The sequence below is a fragment of the Labeo rohita genome, chromosome 12 (genome assembly GCF_022985175.1).
Source record: "Labeo rohita strain BAU-BD-2019 chromosome 12, IGBB_LRoh.1.0, whole genome shotgun sequence".
NCBI lineage: Eukaryota > Metazoa > Chordata > Actinopteri > Cypriniformes > Cyprinidae > Labeo > Labeo rohita.
Window position 1 is genome coordinate 11,195,437 of NC_066880.1, and position 14,840 is coordinate 11,210,276.

The 14,840-nt window shown below is 34.3% G+C and overlaps 2 protein-coding genes across 2 annotated transcripts; both read left to right on the plus strand.

Annotated features, from left to right (window-relative positions):
- Positions 1 to 1,012: 1,012 nt before the first annotated feature.
- LOC127173748 (pleckstrin homology domain-containing family S member 1-like) lies at positions 1,013 to 4,814 on the plus strand. Its single transcript, XM_051123689.1, has 12 exons — positions 1,013 to 1,109; positions 1,404 to 1,444; positions 1,549 to 1,649; positions 1,733 to 1,851; positions 1,939 to 2,091; positions 2,545 to 2,605; positions 2,712 to 2,885; positions 2,973 to 3,055; positions 3,176 to 3,232; positions 3,685 to 3,777; positions 3,908 to 4,040; positions 4,126 to 4,814. The coding sequence occupies exons 2-12, from the start codon at positions 1,426 to 1,428 to the stop codon at positions 4,189 to 4,191; spliced, it is 1,059 nt and encodes a 352-aa protein (XP_050979646.1). The 5' UTR covers positions 1,013 to 1,109; positions 1,404 to 1,425; the 3' UTR covers positions 4,192 to 4,814.
- Positions 4,815 to 7,741: 2,927 nt separating this feature from the next.
- Positions 7,742 to 12,693, plus strand: LOC127173746 (pleckstrin homology domain-containing family S member 1-like). The gene is made up of 13 exons (XM_051123688.1): positions 7,742 to 7,819; positions 8,159 to 8,201; positions 8,312 to 8,412; positions 8,516 to 8,619; positions 8,701 to 8,853; positions 9,425 to 9,497; positions 9,789 to 9,962; positions 10,047 to 10,132; positions 10,259 to 10,315; positions 10,844 to 10,918; positions 11,056 to 11,148; positions 11,797 to 11,929; positions 12,015 to 12,693. The coding sequence occupies exons 2-13, from the start codon at positions 8,180 to 8,182 to the stop codon at positions 12,078 to 12,080; spliced, it is 1,137 nt and encodes a 378-aa protein (XP_050979645.1). The 5' UTR covers positions 7,742 to 7,819; positions 8,159 to 8,179; the 3' UTR covers positions 12,081 to 12,693.
- Positions 12,694 to 14,840: the final 2,147 nt, after the last annotated feature.

Genomic DNA, 14,840 nt, shown 5'->3' on the forward strand with positions numbered 1-14,840 from the left:
TAACTATGATCCGTTTTAACATGTACATTTAACTAAAACTATACTGTATGTTCTTTCAATAAAAGATTTCTGATATCAGTTTTATTGATATGTCTGTTCTCTAGCATCAACGTCTTCTTTCTTGATATCCTAAAATGACTTTTTTTATTTTTGGTTTATTCCACTAACAAATTAAGTACATTACTTTATTTGTGTATTTTTTCCTTTTTATTTAGAAAGGTTTCCTATGATAAAATCTTTGCTTTCAATATGAATTCCAATTTGTCTTCAAAATTAGTTTATCTAATTGATCTGTATCTGTGCATTCTGTAGAAATGACAGGTTAGATAAATCAGTGCCAGGAAGCTTGCATTTATTTTTAACCCAGGAACAAGCAGGGTGTAACAGTTAAAAATATTCTCATACTTACACACCTTTTATGTACACAAACATTAACTAGTTTGTTACATAGTGCTTTTTCCTTACACCACAAATTTATTTAATCTTTAGAGACACAAATGTAATGCCATCAGTGATAAAACCACCTAAACACTCTTAATGCCACCTCACCCTACCAAGAGCATGTTACGCTTGGAAAAAAATCAGGGTGGAGGAAAGACAATTAGAGTATTTACTGAAATCCACCAGTCAAGATTTCCCCTTACAAATTCCAGCAGCATACAGAGAAAGAAAGGATTCTTTTTTGGCAAGGTAACTTATTGTGTAACCTCTTGCATTCATAAGAGGAACCAAGAGCTTATAACTGCATAAGTAACTACAATCCAATAAATGAGAAAGTGTCAGCTTGTGTATAAGACTATGAGTGTATATGTGCACATTCATTTGCAGTGGCACGTGCTTCAAATTTACTTTTTTTAGTAGTATTTTCGATAATATCACAATACCATGAACACGTTTGTCTGGTAATTTCCACAAACAAATGACGGACACAGTCAAAGGGGAGGAACTCTAAACCTGAGCATACATATAAGCAGGAACTCCTCCTTTTACCAGCAAAACACTCTGGAAGAGACAAAAGGCCTCTAGCTTCTTCCTAAACTGCCATTATAACACACACGTTGTAGAACTGAATACCTCTTCAGAGGACACTATTTTTACAGTGACACAAGGTAAGACAATAATATTATAGAATATGGCTGATGTGATGATTCTGCTTTGTGATGCTTGCAACATGTAGAGAAATAATGCTGATACTCTGAGAATTGGAATTTGAGTTTAAGCATTTATAAAGACATCATGCAATGTTATTATATAACATTATTACGGAGGGTTAATTTCCATTGCAATTTAATTGGTCTTGTGTCAACACTGCATTTTTTTATTTTTTTTTTTACAAAATCACAAATCACTATTGTTTCAGTTTATTACAGTATAATAACTCAAACATTTCACATTTATTTTAGAACTAAAGCAAACAACATCAGGATGTCCAACAAAAATAAAAGTAAGTCTACAAATAATCTCTTGAGAAAAATGAGATAATCAAGAAGACAACTGAAAAACTCTAATTGAACTGTGTTTAATGTTGTTTTAATTATGTTTTTGCAGCAGCAACCGCAAAATTTTACAGTGAACCAGTAACGGTGGAGGAATTGTACTCTGGATACCTGCTCAAGTCGCCCGCTCAACCAGCCCTGACTAAAAACACTGTATGTCTCATATTGCAATTCAACATGAAATCTAGAGAGTTCCTTTGTTTGTGAAACTTAGCAGTTTTATATATCTGTCACAGAAATCATGGAAGCGTCGCTTCTTTGCGCTCTCCAAAACGAGTGAAGACGCCTACCAGTTGACATATCATGCAAACAATGAAAAGAAAGACAAGCCTTTGGGAGAGATAGACCTTTCTAAGTAAGAAAAAGACTGTCAAAGTCATAAATAAATAAATGAAGTATTTAGTATTTTCACACTATAATTAAATTTTTTTCTGTTTTAAAGGATCAGCCTGCTGTTTACTGGGCCTGAGGCACATCAGAAATGGGACGGGATCCAGAAAAACTTCAAGTGTTCTCCATCCTCTGTGCTGTTCTTGAAGGTGGAAGAAGACACACCAAAACACTCTAGAGACTACTTCCTCATTGGAGAAAACAGGTGTGCTACCATCGTTTTGACTGCCATCACTACATGAAAACCAGCATGATGCAGCCCAAAAAAAAAAAAAAGAAAGAAAGAAAATTAGCATATGTAGTATTAAAATATAAATTAGACAGTAAATAAAGAGATACATGAAATCAAAGGGGAAATAAAAGAAAAAGACAAAGTAAGAATAAAACAAATAAAATGATTGACTTTTAAAAATTAACTTTTGTGGTTCACCTCTTCACATTTATAAGCAAATTATTTAAAAATAATGCACTGAGTTGTAAATAAAATAATAAAATACTGATTTCTTTACACAGTAGCATAATCATTCCCCTTTTAAATGTTGTTATATGCATTATGGAAATATAATTCTAAAAGTCTTTTAGCTTAAACTTTTAATTTTCATTTTAAAACAACTGGTACAGTTTTTCAGTAGCGTTAAATGTTCTTTGGTGTTTTCAGTGATGATGTGGGTGGTTGGCTCAATGCCTTAATCAAGGTACTGAAGACCAAGAAATGTCAGGTAAACTATTTTTTTTCTCTCTCTCTTTACATGTATGCATATATAAACTACCTATCAAATGTTTGGACACACATACTCATTTTTTATTATTGTGATATGCTCACAGGACAACAGATGTAGATCAGAATCTGAACCTGTGATAAGTTTAGAACCAAAGGTTGAGGATCAGCCTGATGACAAATGGTCAGCACCTGAACTAATGTTAACTTACCCATCACCGTACAGCCATTATGACTATCCTCGCAGGCTCAGCGAACCTCCAGTACCAGTAGCGCACAAGGTTTTACACATTTACTAACCCAGTTTCTTCAACATATTCACACAAACGCTCTTTTAAAAGAATAAAACTCAAACCTCTATCTGGCAGATTCCAGTTGTTGAGGATGAAGATGAGATAGAAGAGGAGGATGATTCTTTGGAGGAAAGTGAATACATGTCCATGGAATCACTGTAAGTGTTTAAAAGCACTTCTCCCCTTAACTGGCCTAGTGGAATGTAAAATGTACTCTGTTAATAAGATACAATTTTCTAAGACATTTTAATTTATTTATTTTTCTATTTCTCATATAGGCAAAGAGCTTTGGCAGTTGACCAACAGGAGGCAGACACTACATGCATGCAGAAAAAGTAATTCTGAATTCTTGATTCAATGTTATGTAGTTCATGCACTACTGTAACAGTAGTGTGAGATATGATAAAGAATCAAAGCAACACATATCTTAGCATTGCTGAGTGGTTGTTTTGTTGTTTAGAAACTTCCATTCTTGCTGAACAGGTTTGTTCACAGATAAATGTTGCATGGTTAATCTTGGTAACATCTAAAGAGTTGCAATCATCTATGACTAGAACAATTCACCTATCGTTCTTCTGCAAAACATTGCATGCAAGATCCAGTTGTTTAATAGAAATCTGCATTTTTGAAAAATATAAAGAAATGGTAAATTTAGACTTTAATGCATCTTTTGAAAAAGCTACCACTACATTTTTCTGCTGAATGCGCCTGAATGACATCATCTATTTTTACAATGAAAAATGTGCCATCTGTTTGAATTTTACTAATGCATATTTCTTTTCTGCAGTGAAATGCATGCACATGTTGAGAAGGAGATCTGCGTTAGTCAAAATGATCTGAAAAACAGTCTGATCTTGACTCAGGCAGAGGGCAAACCATGGTACAACTCTCATTGATAATTAATTACAGTTTAAAATGTATCCTATCCTAATAGAGAATACATTACCATGACATCAGCTTACATTGTATTATGTTTCTCATTGTGGTGTGTTCATCCTTTTCTTCTCCAGTGTCTCTGACTGTCGGAAGATTCAGGACTTGTGTCTCTTCCATAAGGGGGATCAGATCCTGGCCTTCAATGACCTGCTTATAGACACAGTAGAAGAGATACAGACATATTTAGGAAGACTAAGCAAGGATGAGGTAAGATGATGATTCACAGTCAAAGAATGTTATTTTTCCACTACAATCAGAGAGCTTTAAATAATGCTACTGAAATTACCTGCAGGTAAAACTCACTATTCGGCGGCCTACTGGATCCCAGCCTCTGCACTCTGCACCTTGCCCATCATAATGAAGACATGAAACAAAATCTCATGTGAATTCATCACCATTAAGATATTAGAAATGTATCTGTGGGACATTAAAGCTCATACATTCGAGTCTAATCATACAGGTGGAAAACAAGGTGTAAATGAAGAACAGAAGAGGAAAAACAGTCAGGTTATTGAAAGTAACTTGTCTTAACAAGTAACTTTTGACTGTATATTAAGCATGTAAATATGTAAAACAATGTGAATCTTAGATTCACTGACCATAAAATGTGAAATTAATAATATTTAGACTATATATGTGCATGAAACTGTGTTAGTGGTAGTGTTTTTATTAGTTCACCTGTGTTAATGTGAAGAACAAGAATCAAGTATTACTTTATAATAAGTATAAAGGTTAATTCACATTGAAAAATTACAGTTCCAGCTGTTCATGTATTTTAAGTTCTTTAAAGATGCACTTTTTTTACAATTCTAACACTATGAGGTACTTTATATACTGTGTATATACAACTTCTCTGTCATTGTGTATTTTGTTTTGCAAAGCATTTAATCAATAATGTGTTAGGAGCAAGGTTAAGAGCATTATTATACACTGATTCAAATGTTTCAGTCACTTTTTAGATTGATGATTACTGAATAACATGTAGCCTATGTAATATATACAAGAATTATACTGTAAAAAAGCATTTGTATTTGCACTTTGTTATAATGTGAAGTATTATTAAACTTTTTAAACATTTTTTTGCAATTTTTTATATATATGTTATAAATATACATACATTTTTAATATAATTAGAGATTATTTTTTACAGAAATGTATTACATTTTGTATTTTTTTCTAATCTTGGTCTTAAAAATAGTTAAATAATCAATATGATTTGACTATTTTCAAATAGTCTCTGAAAGTTGCATTAAGACACATGGTTCACTGCTTTATTTGATATCTTAAATAATTGTTTACACAGACTTTTGAACCCCAAGATAATGTTTTGACATTTATGACTTGAAAATGTGTCTCTTACATTCCATACCCAAGTGTGCATGGTATACAAATAATTTCTTTAAGCTGAATTAAACATCTGTTATAAAGATATTTGGGTCAAAGAGACGCATCAGTAACCCTCTGCAATCATAGACAATGAGCAGGTATGTTGGCACATGGCAGTCTGCCTTTTGTGTGTGAGAGAGAGAAAAAACAGGTTTGCTAATTTTAGAAATATTGCTTGTTATTGCGAAGGAATTGTTAACCCTTTGCTGTCAGAGTTGCTGTGACCAATTCACCCCTCTTTTTCTGATTATTGACTTAATTTGTAGTTGTGCAATAAGAAAATAAAATCATCATATTGGGCCAATGACAGAAAACTGATTAGGGTCAAACAAAATATGTAATATAAGTGCTGCCATTATCTGTGACCCATGAGCCCACTACACACAAACATACTTTACTAATAGACAGAACTGAGCACGTCCTGATATTGCTGAGTTAGATGTGTTCCTCAACATATTTTGTTGACCCTGGAACAACATTTAAAATCCAAAAATTTAATCTTGACCACATCCCTACACCTAAACCTAATCTTACCCATGAGTAATCCCTAAAATCAAAGGAAATGATAGATGAATGACACTAATGTAAATGCACCAAACATTGATTGTAAGCCTAAACTTCACAAAAACTATAAACTGTTTTTTTCAAATTTGATTGGTTAATCACAGTGTTGTTCCAGGGTCAACAAAGATGTTGATCCAGGAACATGTCGCACTTGGTAAAATCAGGTTCTGCCAGAACTGACTACAGAATTAAATCATGAAGATGACGATAGTTGAATTGTTAATGTTTTAATGTTGTGCGGCTGACACAGAACAGCGTACTGAGTTTGTGTCCAGCGGATATTCTCCAAAATGGTGCTACGGTGATGCAGATGAGACGAATTGTTGAATAAAGTTGTTATTTTTATTTTCTTTGCTTACAAAAACTATTCTCGTCGCTTCATTAATTCAGGTTGAACCACTGATGGCAGATGGACTATTTTGACAATGCCTTTCATACTTTTCTGGGTCTTGACAGTGGTATTTACTTGGCAGTCAATGGGACAGTCTCAAGCCTCCCGGTTTTCATCCAAAATATCTTAAAATTGTGTTCTGAAGACAAACTAAGCTTTTACGGGTTTGGAACGGCATGGGGGTAAGTGATTAATGACAAAATTTTCATTTTGGGGTGGAGTAACCCTTTAAAGTAGATGACCAGACCAGAACAATACCTCAGTATACAGAATTTTTTTGTAGCATATTTAAAAATGTGTGTTTTTTATGTTTTATGTGTTCTTCATAACCTGCCTTGATCTGAAAAGTAAAGAAATAATGTAAATATGTGACCTGTTTTAACACAACTATTTTTATACTGTACTGTATGTATTACTCTAATTCCTAATCAGTGTAGTACTTTTGATGGTGTGTTTTATACTGTACACATCCTTTTATTATAAAAGTTTATTCTTGGCTCTCCCTGTGTTTCAAATTGTTCTCAAATTCATTTTTTTTTGTACAATTACAGCGTTAGCCACCTTATTTTTTTCTGTAATAGCGGGTGCGGCCATTTGTAAATTTTATGAGTCTCATTGACGTCCAGCAAATTGGTGTGTCTTGCCATATTATTTTAATGTATGACTAATTAGCTGAGGTCTCGCCCATAGGCTTACTTCAGGGTTGAAGAAGGTGCCTAAGTTGAAATAATTATCAGAATGTGTTTAGTGCAAGATGGAAAAAAAAAGTCAGAATTTTGCATCTATTTTTAGATCTGGAACAAACAAAGCACAACAATGAAACGCATTCACATGTATCAATACACACTACAATATAACAGAGTTTATCACTATAAAATCTAGATTTAGTTTAACTTTTATTCAAAGTATTAACTAAAATTATTGCATATATGATTATAATGCATATTAGATCATTAGTTAGTGTCCATTCAAATAGTTTAAAAAAAAATGTACATTTATTTGTTATATACTATATAGACCACTACACATTTATTTAACCCTTGGAGATACAAAATCAGATGCCATCAGTGATAAAATCACCGAATTACTTCCCAACCCTATCTCAACCTGTTAAGAATATGTTACACTTGGAAAGAACCCAGGGAAAAATGGTGGAGGAAAGACAATTAGCATTAGGGTATTTACCGAAATCCATCAGTCAAGATTTCCCCTTACAGTCCCCAGCAGCGCACAAGGAAAGAAAGAATTATTTTTTGGCATGGTAACTTATTAGGTCACCTCTTGCATTCATAGGGGAATCAAGAGCTTCTAACTGCATAAATAACCATAATAAATGGGAAAAAGCTTGTATCTAAGACTATGAGTGCATATGTGCATGTTTCACCTGCACGTGTTTCAGAAACTACATTTCTTTTTGTAGTACAATGGTTTCCACAAGACCACAATACCATGAACACGTTTGTCTGGTGTTTTCCAAACAGACACAGTCAAAGGGGAGGAATTCTAAACCTGAGATTACCTATAACCAGCAACTCCTCCTTTTACCAGCACAACACTCTTGAAGAGACAAAAGGCATTTAGCTTCCTCCAAACATCATAACACACACGTTGTGAGAACTGAACACCTTTTTTACGGTGACACAGGGTAAGGCAATAATTTTACAGAATATGGCTATTGATATGATGATTCCACTTTGCTATGCTTGTAACTTGTAAAGAATTAATGCTGATACTATTCATGTGAGAATTAGAATTAGAGTTTAAAACTTTCATAAAGACACCATGCAATGTTATAATATAAAGTGTTATTATATATTTGAAATATGGTGGAGGGTTAATTTCCATTGCATTTTAATTGGTCTTGTGCTGACACTGCATTTTGTTTCTTTTTACAAAATCATAAATCACTGTTGTTTACATCTGTCTATCAGATATATCAAAGTGGCTTAAAGTAAATAACTCAAACATTTCACAACTATTTTAGAACTAAAGCAACATCGTCAGGATGTCCAACAAAAGGAAACCAAGTAAGTCTAAAAATCTATTGAGAAAAATGAGATGATCAAAAGAACAACTGAAAAACTTAAATTAAACTGAGCGGCATCTGTTTAATATTCTTTTAATTATGTTTCCGCAGTAGTAACTTCAGTATTTTACAACAAACCACCGATGGTGCAGGAATTGTACACTGGTTACCTGCTCAAGTCTCCACCTTCATCGGTCCTGACTAAAAACACTGTACGTCTCATATTGCAATTCAACCTGAAACCAAAATATCTGCAGTCTGTCAAAGACAATTTCTCTGTTTGTGAAACTTAGCAGTTTTATATATCTGTTACAGAAATCATGGAAGCGTCGTTTCTTTGTGCTCTCCAAAATAAGTGAAGACGCCTACCAGCTGACATATCTTACAAACAATGAAAGAAAAGAGATAGACCTTTCTAAGTAAGGAAAAGACTGCCAAAGTCATAAACAAATAAATGAAGTATTTTCACACTATAATGAGGGTGTCTTTGTGTCTTAAAGGATCAGCCTGCTGTTTATTGGCCCTGAGACACATCAGAAGTGGGACTGGATCCAGAAAAACTTCAAGTGTTCACCGTCCTCTGTGCTGTTCTTCAAAGTGGAAGAAGACACAGCAAAACACTCTAGAGACTATTTCCTCATTGGAGAAAACAGGTTTGCTACCATCATTTTGACCGTTTTTCAATTTGCATCACCACATAGTTCCATTAAAGCCAGCATGATGCTTACAAAAAAATAATAATCAAAGCTTCCATTAAATTGAAATGAAAGTTTTGTGGCTTTTAGTCCATGTATATTAGTTCTGAAGCCATTTACACAGAAGCAGATATACACATTTATAACTGAGCCTTCAGAATCGGTCAACAAAGCTTTATCAGCATGACTAAGCATATTTCCAATGCATAGCATTCAATTATAAACAAGATAACAGAACAATAAAAGGAGAAAATTAAAGAACAAGACATTGTACGAGTAATTAAATAAAATAAAAATTTACTTTTTTGGTTCATCTAATCACATTTATTTGGAAATTAATTCAAAATATGTTCTGAGTCGTGAGTAAAATGCTGATTTCATGAAGCCTTTAAGCAGTAGCTTAATCATTCTGCTTTTAAATATGTTATATATACTGGAAATATAACTCTAGAATGAATTCTTTTAATTTTCATTTTAAAACAACTGATGCAGTTTTTTAGTAATGTTGAATGTTTTCTAATGTTTTCAGTGATGATGTGGATGGTTGGCTAAATGCCTTAATCAAAGTACTAAAAACCCAGAACTCACAAAATACATTTCAGGTAAACATTAAAACATCTCTCTCTTCACTTGTACGCACAACTACCTATTATAGGTTTGTTTTTTTTATTTTTTTATTTCCTGAATAACAAATAACAAAAGAAAATATGGCAATAATGCAGTGTCCAAAAACATTCAAAACTATCTTCTTCAAAGCAGCCACCATTTGCTGATATAATTGCTTTTGATATTATTATTACTTTATGTAATTTGTTGTTTTGTCTAGATATTTAAATGTTAAAAATGTATATTTATCTACAGTTTATTTACAACATGCTTTACTTTTCGCACAGGACAACAGATCTAGAGCAGCATCTGAACCTGTGACAAGTTCGGAACCAAAGGCTGAGGATCAGCCTGATGGCAGACGATCAGCACCTGAACTAATGTTAACTTACCCGTCACCGTACAGCCATTATGACTACCCTCGCAGGCTTAGTGAACCTCCAATACCAGCAGCTCTTAAGGTTTTACACATTTACAAACAGAGTTTCTTCAACATACAGTATGCACATAAATTAAAGAATAAAATTCAAACCTCTATCCGGCAGATTCCAGTTATTGAGGAAAAAGATGAGAAGGAAGAGATGCAGGATGAATCTTCAGAGGAAAGTGAATACATGTGCATGGAATTATTGTAAGTGTCTGAGAGCACGTTTCCCCGTTAACTGGACTAGTGGAATATAAAACATGTACTCTGTTAATCAAATACAGTTTTCTCAGACACATTTTAATTTATTTTTCTGTGATCTTTTCTGATTAGGCAAAAAGCTTTAAAAGTTGACCAACAGGAGGCGGACACTACATGCATGCAGAAAAAGTAATTCTGAATTCTTAATTCACTCTTATGTAGCTCATGCACTATTGTGTCAGTAGTGTGAGATATGATAAACTGAGTGTCTGTGCTGCTTGACACAGTGTAATGTGTTCACTATGTTTATTCCCCTCTATCCCTTAGATGCTACATATAGATGTGACTCTTTGTTTATTTAAAGACTACAAAACAACTCTTATCTTAGTGTTGCTGAATAGCGCGTTTTGCTGTTCTTGCTGTTCTTGCTGAACAGGTCTGGTCACGAATGAATGTTAGGACTAAAGCCAACATTCAGCATGGTTTTAACTTCTTACGAGATGCAGTTATCTCTGACTAGAACAATTCACCTTTACTGTTCTTTTGCAAACATTTGCAAGGAAAATCCAGTCATATAGAAATCTGCATTTTTAGGAGTTCGCCACATAATTTTCCTCATGTTCAAGCTGGACAAGCAAATTTGCTGCACTGACCAGCAGTGTTTATAAAATACATTTAGTTAATCTTTTTTTTTGTTGTTGTTGTTGTCTTTTTCAGCACTTCTATTAATGGTCACAAGTCCTCTGCCTGCAATGGTGCAGTCAACCAGAATAAGGACAATGAAAATAAACGGTAAATTTGAACTTCAGTGCATCATTTTTCTGCTGAATGCACCTGAATGACATCATATAACGCATAAAACAGCTACGTTTAGCATGAAAAATGTGGCATCTTTTTTAATTATATCAATGCATATTTCTTTTCTGCAGTGAAATGCACACACATGTTGAGAAGGAGATCTGCGTTAGTCAAAATGATCTGAAAAACAGTCTGATCTTGACTCAGGCAGAGGGCAAACCATGGTACAACTCTCACTGATAATTAAGTTTTTAGAGTTTTAAAGGAGAAGTCCACTTTCAAAACAAAGATTCACATATAATGTACTCACCCCCTTGTCATCCAAGATGTTCATGTCTTTCTTTCTTCAGTCGTAAAGAAATTATGTATTTTGATGAAAAGAATTTCAGCATTTTTATAGTGCCTCGATTTTAAACTTTTGAACTGAGAAAATATGATTGGAATTTTTCGACATACCCTAACTGTGTTGAGCCAGAGTACACAGAGTTCAACGACAGCAAGGCAAGACGAGCGTTTAGATAAGACCCTTCTTCCTCGCCTGGGATCGTTTACAACTGCATTTGGGATCGTTTAAAGCCGCATTTAAACCGCATTTTGGAAGTTCAAAATGGGGCACCATAGCAGTACATTATATGAAGAAAAATGTTGAAATGTTTTCCTCAAAAAACATAATTTCTTTACGACTGAAAAAAGAAAAACATGAACATCTTGGATGACAAGGAGGTGAGTATATTATCTGTAAATATTTGTTTTGGAAGTGGACTTCTCCTTTAATATCTGTTTTGTCCTGAAAACATCAACAAGAGTGCAAATGAACAGCTTACATTGTATTATAATTCTCACTGCTGTGTGTTCATATTTGTTCTCTCCAGTGTCTCTGACTGTCGGAAGATTCAGGATTCGTGTCTCTTCCATAAGGGGGATCAGATCCTGGCCTTCAATGACCTGCTTATAGACACAGTCGAAGAGATACAAACATACTTAAGACGACTAAGCAAGGATGAGGTAAGATGATGATTCACAGTCAAAGAATGTTATTTTTCCACTACATTCAGAGAGCTATAAATAATGCTACTGAAATTACCTGCAGGTAAAACTCACTATTCGGCGGCTTATAGGATCCCAGCCTCTGCACTCTGCACCCTGCCCATCATAATAAAGACATGAAATAAAATCTCATGTGAATTCACCATTAAGACATGAGAAATGTGTCTGTGGGACATTACAGATCATTCAAGTCAAATCATACAGGTGGAAAACAAGGTGTAAATGAAGAACAGAAGAGCCAGACAGGTTATCCAAAGTAGCTTGTCCTCTTTAGATGTGTCTTTAAAATGTCAAATTTGTGAAAAATGAGTGAAAGAAAAGTAACATTTAGGCTGTATATATGTACATGAAACTATGTGAGTGGTAACGGGTGTATTAGTTCACATGTGTTACTGTGAAGAACAAGAGTCAAGTATTACTTTATAATAAGTATGAAGGTTAATTCACATTGAAAAATGCACAATTCTAAACTCTTCACGTATTTTAACCTGTTTAAAGATGCAGTATGAGGTACTTTATATACTGTGTATATACATCTTTTCTGTCATTGTGTATTTGTTTTGCAAAGCTTTTAACCAATCATATATTGCTCCAAGTTATTATGTATTGATTCAAATGTTTCAGACACTCTTTAGACTGATGATTACTGAATAACATGTATCTTATGTAATGTTACACATGAATTATGTTGTAAAATAGCATGTATTTGCACTTTGTTACAATGTGAAGTATTATTAAACTTTTGAAACATTTTTTGCAATAGTTTTATAAATGTTACAAATATACATATATTTTTAACATAATTAGAAATGATTTTTTCAGAAATGTCTAGAATCTATTCTCAGACATACACTCTAAAAAACGCTGGCTTAAAACAACCCAATTTGGGTTATTTTGGTAACCCAATGCTGGGTCAAATATGGACAAACCCAGTTGGGTTACATCTTTGACCCAACATGCTGGGTTGTTTTAGTTTAACTCAAATATTGAATGAAAATTACTATTGCTGGCTTGAAATGAACCAAAAATAGGTTGGAAATTTAAAAGCAGAGGCAACATTAATAATCAAAACGTGAACATATATTAATAAGTGAAAACATCCAAGGAAAAAAATCTAAGACAAATTGAATTATGCAGCATAGTTTTCAACTTTACATACATTTAAACTCGTTTAAACAAGCATTTGTGAAATAATAATATAACATTTAAAATTAATATTTTAATTCAAGTGTATTAAACGGTTCTCTGTTGTGTTTTTAACCGAAATAGTGCCAATTCTCGTGCCGGTGTGTCGCTGAAATCTGAGCCGGCGATGGGCTGCTATATCCCGGGAAAACTGCGAACTTCAGACCGCCGCCTCGCGTTTCACTCGTAGCTGAAAAGTGCCATGACAGTGTACATTAAAACATATGGTTCACTTCTTCTTAAATAATCGTCCACACAGACTGTTGGATCCCAAGGTAAAGCTTTAACAATTCTGACTTGAAAACGTGTCATGCATTTTATACATAGTGTGCATAATATACAGAAAGTTTTTTTAAAGGGGTGCTACTATGCTTTTTAACTTTTTGAACGTTAGTCAGTGTGTGGTGTGTATTTTTGGGCATAAAAAATATCTACAAAGTTACAAATTTCAAAGTCCACTCCAAAAGGAGATATTTCGTTTTTTAAAAATCCCTATTCAAAAACTACAATGAACGGCTTCTTTGGACTACAATGTTTGTTTTCCCGAATGCAATGATGTCACAACACGGTCAATTAGAATATCATTAAATTAAATCCCGCCCATGGAAATTCTAATTGTTGGAGGGAGGATAGGGATGAGGTGGGGGATTAGCCTAACTTTGGCGATGCAGCATGGAGAACCGCTTCAAGGAGTCGCAGCGCGGCGGGTATAAACACAAGCATTGACTAGAGTGGCCGCTTCAGAGCAGTAACGCAGCGCAGATGGTGCAGTACAGGGGGTCGAAACACATACCAAAGCCGCAATCTACTCCGGTTGCCGTGTCAGAGCCATAACGCACCGCAGATGTGTGCAGTGTGTGGTAAGAGATTTATTCATCATACAATGTAGGTAGCTTCACTTATAACGCAAGTGTTTTTCAAAATGCATAAACCTGCACTAGAATAGGCTAGGCTAATCAGTGATTATAACGTGAAAATAACGTGGATCAAAAATGATACTCTGAATCCCACGTCGATTTACACAAACTGAGAGATTCAAAAAGTGTTAGGTTGTGCACCACGCTCCCCTATTATTTACCCACCCTCCATGCATCCTAGGTGTATATGACTTCCTTCTTTTAGATGAATGCAATCAGAGTTCTATTAAAATTTATCCTGGCACTTTCAAAGCTTTAGAACGCCATAGACGGGTGTTTCTCCTCATCAGTTCAAAACAAGTCCAATAATATGCATCCATCCATAATAAAAAGTGCCTCACATGGCTCTGGGGGGGTTAATAAAGGCCTCCTTGAGCAAATCAATGTGTTTTTGTAAGAAAAATATCAATATTCAAAATGTAAGAATCACTTTAATCTAGCTTGCGCTAACAGATGTACACAGAACTTGCTTCTTTGACAAGGGGCGTGGCAGTACTGAAATACTGTCTAAGCTGTTTGGCAATCGCAATGCAGTGGGACAACTAATCAATCACAACACATTTCGTTTTTCGGAGGCGGGCCTTCATTAAACCTGGAACTAATCAAGCCATATGTACCAGGCTGGGAGAAATGTATTGTAATAATGTAAATTATGTTAAAAATAATGCGTTTTTTGAACCACCAAGCATGACAGCATGTTCTAGTACACCCCCAAAACAAAATCAAGACTATGTAAAAGAGCATAATAGGACCCCTTTAAGCTGAAT